The 7,723-nt window shown below is 43.3% G+C and overlaps 1 protein-coding gene across 1 annotated transcript; it reads left to right on the forward strand.

Annotated features, from left to right (window-relative positions):
• The first annotated feature begins 648 nt into the window (after positions 1-648).
• Positions 649-6,861, forward strand: LOC112274312 (light-mediated development protein DET1). The gene is made up of 10 exons (XM_024503686.3): positions 649-2,029; positions 2,559-3,212; positions 3,707-4,903; positions 5,075-5,140; positions 5,273-5,329; positions 5,503-5,589; positions 5,704-5,883; positions 5,992-6,087; positions 6,329-6,428; positions 6,669-6,861. Exons 1-10 carry the CDS (start codon positions 1,955-1,957, stop codon positions 6,803-6,805), a joined length of 2,649 nt encoding a protein of 882 aa, XP_024359454.1. The 5' UTR covers positions 649-1,954; the 3' UTR covers positions 6,806-6,861.
• The last annotated feature ends 862 nt before the right edge of the window (positions 6,862-7,723 follow it).

Here is a 7,723-nt window from a genome sequence, read left to right on the forward strand (position 1 = left end):
TATACCACACCATTAATAATACCTTATTTATATATGTATCTATATATAAACACAGATTCATACTTCAAATATATAGGACAATCACATAACACTTTTTTTTTTGATTTTTTTTTGTTGTTGAAAATGTGAAATCCATTCATTTTCAGCAAAGACATCTCACCTTACCCAATAACTAGAATTACCCAAATACCACTCTCCCGCACAAAGATTTCTCCCTTGCACAGTAGAATAAGAGAACCATGTACATTATGTAAAAATAGGTACGTGGGGTTTGGGCGGTGCATCCCAACGACGTAGCGTCCACCTAGCCGGGAGGCACCAGCGTGGCGTCCACGTCAGGCCCAATACCTCCCCCAATCCACACCACCCAGACTACACACATTACATGATCTCGACCCCCCCCCCACCGCGTGAGGAATATTCCCCTTCCCAGAGCCCATCTGTGGCTGAGGATCGCCGTCGCTGTGTGTGGTGTTCGATGAAGGAAGACTGGGGAACGCACTCGCACGCACTCACTCACTCATATAAACAAAAAAAAACATTACGAAATTAAAAATAGCGGCACATCAAAATCGAACACGGGCGGGGACATGAGGCAATGGGAGAAAGCAGCAGCGCCATCGCCGAAATGGACAATTCTCACCTTATGTATTTGGACAAGGCGCGCAGACACAGGGGATCAGGGCGGGTTGGGGTGCGGGGACATGGAGACCAAAGTAAAACGATGAAGGAACCGATCCGCACACAGAATCGACGAAGAGGAAGGAAGAAGAAGACTAACTAACTTACAGACATGGGGCGCAGGAGGGGTTGCTATTCCTACCATGGTGCGGGGCTAGAGGACGAGTGAGTCGTCGCAAGCGCATCTCCGAGTTCGGGTGGACCAGACGTGGCTTCTTTTTGAGCACAAGTTTGTCACGTTAGGCCTACAGATCCTCGGAGGAGCCTTCTCACCGCTCGTTCCTTACCTAGAGGGTATCGGTGTTGTCGTTGGGGGTTTTCTTTCGCATTTTTCTGTGGTTGGAATTTCTCTATCCTCTCGTTTTTTTTTTTTGTTTTTTTCTTCCCCGTGTGGATTCAGGAGGTGTGTTCCATGCGTTTTCGGAAGGATTGGGAGGTGGGTTCTTGGAGAGTGTGTGGAAACAGAGTGAGGGGCACGTTGAGAGATCGTGGTTGAGGTTCGAGTATTTGATATTGATATTGATTTCTTTTTTCTTTTTCTCTTTATATTTTGGTTTACATTTTTTGGGTTGGTGAGTCGGGTGGCGGGGAGGTGTGAGTGAATGTGGTGTATGTGGAGTAATAGAGATTTGGTAGCGAAGCTTGCCGGGTTTGGAAGCCGAGTGGAGTGAGGATCATTGTTGAGTTTGTGCGCTTGGCTTGGTTTCGCGTCGTTGTGAGTTAAGATTGAGTTTGCATTCTCGGTATTTACGTTTTGAGTTGCCCAACTGAGGACAGAGACTTGGGAGGGGGTTACATGTGAAAACCGTAGCTGGTGCTGTTGCAGTTGTAATCTTGGTTGTTGCTTGGGTTTCTTTACGTTAAAGCTGCAACTGATAGCAGTCTTTTTGTGAAGCTGCTATTCTCGACGGAGTTCTTCAACTACAATCAGCCGAACGTTGCCCAATCTGTTGACTCGGTCTCGACACCGAAGAAATTCTGGCTAGGCTTGCAGGGTGTTCACCAACATTTTTACAAATCTCGTGAGGTGGTCAGTGTTTGGAGGAAGTGTTACCGTTTGAGTTAGCAGGTTTGTTTTGTGCGGCGAGTGGTCGGAGGTGGGACCAAGTCCTCGAACAGGCGGTTTGTCTTCGTGACTAGGTTGCGAGGTGATTTTCAAGGTTGAAAGGAATGAGTGGGTAGTGAAGTTGTGGTAAAGTGCACATGGTGGGCATGGCAGTAAAATTGCTGTGTTCCACCGATATACCCCCAGGTTGCCCCAAGGGCTTTATGAATGTGGAAGCAGAGTGAGAACATTGTGCATCGGCTTTTCTCCCGACAAGTCAGCTCCGGCCGTCCCAACACAACTGTACATTCCTCAAACTAATAGCCCAACCATTTCTTCTCAGTTTATAGTGTGTCTTTTCTGGTAAAATTAGCATCCAGCAAAACTTGGGAGCGGGATAACTGGTAATTGTGAAGTATAATTGCGCGAGTGGGGATATTGGTCTCTCAAGGGGCTACTCTATTGTGAAGTGTGAAACATGTTCTTCTGTTCTGTCCGAAGTATTCTTTGTTATTCGTAGAATATACATGATGATCTTGAAACTCTCGGTAAGTAGCAGCGGGTAGCCATAGTGGTACATGCATGTTTTTACAAACCAGTTGCAACAGTTATCAAAGAGGATGACAGCGCTCTTTCAAAATACATGAGATGCTCTGTGAGTGGATTAGATTCCGTATTTTGCTTTGATGACTTATGTGGATCCGCGAATTGTATAGTTTGCCCAAGATCTCGATCGAATTTGACAATCAGATGATTTGTCTACACTTTCGCAAGATGTCCCATGATATTAATAGCGTCGTTCACCACCCTAACCTTCCGCATGTTATTGCAGATACATAGGGCACGAGAGTTATATGAGAATGTCGTACCGAGCCACACGGTCTATGAGGTAGACTGTCCAGACCAATGGTGGCGTCGGTTTACCCACGACGGGCAGTACTTGATCTGTTTCAGTAAGGCGCAACAAGACTTGCTCATCTACCGGCCTCTGTGGCCAACGTATTGTTCTACTTCAGATACGATTAATGATCTCCCTTCGAAGTCCAAGGAGTTCGAGAGTTATTTCAGCTTGCTGCATCAGGTCCCTCTCGCTCGGGGTCCCAATGAGGTTATCTGCAAGGACTTTTTCCTGTCTACGGAAAACAATTTGTATGGCATATTTGCCACATCAACTGCCCCAGATACTAATGCTGCAGCAACGAACGGTGCTGTGCCTGGAGTTCCCTGTATTGAGAAGATAACATTCCTCGTGGTCCGCTTTGCTGATGGGTCCATCACGGGACGGTCCGTCTTCAAAGATGACTACATACACCTGGCTCACAATGCTGGTGTATTTTTGCATGATGACCTCCTGGCCGTGTTGTCTATTCGCTTCCAGCGTATTCATATTCTTCAGGTCCGAGATGGTGGACTCTTCTTGGATGTGCGCACTATTGGCGATTTCTGTCGAGATGACGATGAGCTCATTCTCAATTCACAGGCTCAGGTTATTTCTCACTCCGAATGCATTCCATGAGCAGTGACCAGTGTGGGAGTTTTAGCATCTTCTTCTCTAGTTAGTTTTCAGCTTATGTGTAGTGCGTTGTATGTTTACTTCGCATATTTCGGAGTGCGCCTACTCCAGTTTCTGCGTGTGTGATAATCTGCCGAGGAAATTTTTATTTTCACACGCTTCAGCTTTTGATGTTTGATAGTGTCTGGGTTTCTATATTCATTTCATCAGATGCATGGTGATTGCATTGCTGATCAATGAGTACTGCTCGTCGAATCTACTGGGCAATAATTAAATCCCAGTTGTTGTATCTTCAATGTGCATCATTGTTCACCCAACAACAGTGTCTTTGGCAATTTACTTTGCAAGTCACGAGTTAACCGCGAGTTAGGTTCCTTAGAATTACCTAGTTGCTGTAGACTCTCGCTATCGTTTACTACTTTTGATATGTGCTGTTGACAGACTATAAACGTACTTGATGATGACAGGCAGAGGCTAAATTTCAGGAGGAGCAGCGACTGCTGCGGAAAGCTCGAGGCCGTCTTGACGAAGCTGAGATTTTGGCTTCAGTCTCTCAGTCTGGTACTACCCGGGGAAAGCCTTGGACTACTTTGATCGACAGAAAGCGGCCACGACTTCGAGATAGCAGGGCCTCACATGAAGATTTTGGTTCAGCCCCGGCGTACTCGCACTATCTGGGTGCGGCAAATGGTGTGAGTCACGGTGATGTGATTGACGTTGCTCACGAAGGGTATTTCCGAGGGCTCGGCACAGGTAGAGATGGACCTGCTGCGGACCTGAGCACGCCAAGTGGCAACGGTAATATGAGGATCCTTACTGGTGGAGAGTACGATAGTCATGCGAATGGCAATCTTCACATTCGTCGGTTTCGATTAGGAGTGGACTCGGCCAGTCATTCAAATGGCTATAATCACGTTCGCTCGTTTCCTGTGGGGAGGGAGACTGGGATTCCTAGTAGTTTGCAGGTGCGTCGTTTGGCCCCCGAAAGAGACAATCGCAACTACGAACCACCGTCTGGACGACGGTTTGGAGCTGAAGTACTGAACGGTAGCCGTGAGAATCTATCAGGACGTCAGTTTTCCTCAGAGAGGGGCGCTACGCATGAAACCTCAACTTTTCGTTTGTTTGGGAACTATTTGTCTTTAAGTGGAAGTTTGTTTAGTAGTAGTGGTACTGATGTAGTGAGCCATAGTGAGCCGGGATCTTCTGATGGGACTGCCCTCAATGAGTTCTCTAGTCACAGAGATGACGCAGGAACCAGTGAAAGGTGGATACGACCAGTGTCCAGTGTGTCCATACACGGGGGGTCGATCGTGCTTCCTCAGAATCGTTCAGATTCTGTAATCCGTGACGAGCCCAGCCTGGGTGACGCTTCTGTGGGACCTTCACGGACTAGTTTGGAGCGTGTGGAGCAGACGACCACTAGCACAGAAATTTCTACTGGTAGACTAGGGCAACCAGGTCCAAGTAATTCAAGTATTTCACATGGTTCTGGTGGACTTGGGAGTATGAGGGGAGGTGCTACACAATCTGAGTATGAAGCTGCCGCAAGCATGTCTGTGGACGGAGTTCCGGATGGAAGGCAGATGTTACGTGGACTCAAGCAGCGGCTTTTGTCGTTTATCTTGCAGGGTATTCACAATGAGGTCACAACTCCTGCTGTTGTAAGTTTCTCACTTTGTACATCGGGGTGATTGTGTGTGTTTGGATGTGCAGTTTCTCTAGTTGGGACTTTTCATGCTTCGTGGACACGTGGAATTGCTTTATAAGCTCCTTGGATTTCACTGTTATACATTTATGGCATTAAATATTGAGATTCTTTCTTTGTGTAACAGAAAGCTCAACAACTTAAGCGCTTCTATTATTATTTCCAAGACTATATGAATCTGGTGATGTGGAAGGTAAATTGGATATTTTGAACTGAGGGTCAAGAAATCAACGTTTTTTTTGCTGGTTCCTGTTCCATGTCGCATTTTTGTTGAATTTCTTGGATGAGCTGAGATGCTAACCACTGCTCCTAAATTCATTGACAGGTGCAATTTCTTGATCGATATCACCTGCTTATAAAATTTGGTAGTGTGGACGGAGTGGTAAGTATTGCTTCAGTCTCCTCTTACGTAGTCTTTTTATCATATGATTTTGTATGACAGTTTTTTCCTCTGCGTGCACGTGGGTCAGCTGCTATATTAAGCGGCGCTAACACTAAACTCAGGTTAGTGTGTATGTTATTAATTATTTAACACTTCTGTTCTCTTGCGTGCAGATACTAAGAAATTCAGAAGTATCGCATCAAAACTCGTTTTTTGCTGTATACAATATGGAAACTACGGAGATACTTGCTTTTTATCCGGTACTTATTCTACTCATGGCCGAAGTAGTGCGCTGTCGACAAAGTTTGGATCGTAGTTATGCCTTGTGTTTGCTTCATTTTCAGAGCACTTATACTTTTCGTTTTACTGAACAGAATTCATCAGAGGAGTTGCTTCAGTTGGTGGAGCATTACTGGGACCACTTCAGAGTGGTCCCACAGAGTCCTTTGTACATGAATTTTATCTCCAGCTATTCAAACAACATCTTCGCCCGCGAGCAGTTGCGTAAGCAGAAAGCTGCATGTATTTCTGGCAAAATCGGTAGCTATGCACAGGTAGATTACTAACTTCTGACCTTGAATAAGTCCTGCGATAATTCGTACTTTTGAGTCGTATCTGTTGTTGATGTGCTGAATTTGTGAACTTTGATCTGTCGCGTACAGGTCATCAAAAGAACTTTGGCCTCTTTACCGCACAACTCTCAATCTCTAAGTCCATCTGCCTATTTTGATCAGTACCTGTTTCACTTCGATGAGAAGGTGAGAGTTTGCATCGCTGTTGCTTTGGTGAAGTTCCTACTGCACACTCAATCGTGGCCCTTTCAGACGATTCTGTTTTTGAGAGTTTCATTTTCTAATTTGATGGCTCTTCTGGATTTGTGCACGGTCTTGATTGTCACATTTGAGTTTGGATTTTTGTGGACTTTGATACTTGTTGAGGATTTTTACAGCATGGAATTTCACTGAAGGTTTTGATTGTTGTTTGATCTATATGTTTCAGTTGATATCTTCCACCGATAGGCACAAACCTTGTGCGGAGCATCCGATTAAGTTCATTTCTCGTCGTCGACCTAATACACTTAAATTTAAAATCAACCCTGGTATGTATGCTTTTTCCTGCAGTATATCCTATATATCTTCTCTGTTCTATCTCCCTGGAGATAATCGCTAATGTTTGAATAGCCTCACTGAGAGAGTTGTGATTCAGACAGTTCAAGACAATGGTGCTGGCGAATTGTTTTGTGGAATCACCTTTTGCTGTTGTATTTACATTCCATTTTCTGCCTCACGATGATCTAGTCATGAAACATGAGACACGTGTGATTGGACTTTCTACTCAGGGTTGGAGCTTGGTTCAAACGATGGCCACATAAAGCGAGTAGCTTCTTTTTTGTTCCACCCTATTTTTCCCTTCGTCATCTCTGTCCAACAGTCATTTATGCAAACCTCTATTGTGAACTTCCACTTTAGGCGTTGAGCCTGTAATGGTCTACAATTTTTAACATGTAAAGAGGTCGCATGGACGCTTTCGGATTTTCTTGTCGAGTGTGTATGCCATTGGTCACCTTCTTAACATCACTTCCATTCTGGATGATGACGTCTGTCCTCTGAACACACGTAATTTATGTCTAGTGTATTTTCTTAAGAAAAAATCCGGAAACTTCAAGAATCAAATCAATGAGATTGAAAAATATATTTGATGTCTATCATTAGTAACCAAAGTGACTTAAATATTATGGGATGATATTGTTGAGAAATCGAGTGGAGACAAAGATTTAACAATAGCCTAGCACTAACTTCATTAGATTGTTTTGACTGCCTTGAAAAGTATATCAATATTTAGGGATAGAATTTTTTTTATGTATGTTACAGGGAAAGGGATGATGTCTATTTTGGATAAATCAACCTCTTCTTGTTCAAACTCTTTCAATAAATTAAGAATGACAATCTTTCTCACATGAAAAATATAACATTTCAAAAACAAGAAATGTAAGTTGTGCTCATTCACTCAAAGAGGTGAGACTTATTCAACCATCTTGTTATTTGAACGTGACTTCTAGTGTTTAGAAATTCTGCTGAAGTAATCAGATTGTATGGTTTTGCAGTCCATGTATTAATGCTCTCTTCATTAACAATTAACTTGCTTAGTTGCATCAATTATTGTATCATTGATTTTTTTTTTAGTGTATTGTCAATATCATAAGAGTGTTTGTTACTTCCATCACAACCCGCCACTCACTTGACATACTTGTTTCTTTTTGTTTTTTGTTTTTGTTTTTTTAATTTATTATTTTCAATACATGTATTTCAAATTACATAGAAAATGAGTTAAATTTTACTACAAGATATTTGAGAATTGCTAAGAATAAATATATTTATTAAAAAAATTAGTATA

Source organism: Physcomitrium patens, chromosome 21 (assembly GCF_059467195.1).
Source record: "Physcomitrium patens ecotype Gransden chromosome 21, ASM5946719v1, whole genome shotgun sequence".
Classification (NCBI taxonomy): Eukaryota; Viridiplantae; Streptophyta; class Bryopsida; order Funariales; family Funariaceae; genus Physcomitrium; species Physcomitrium patens.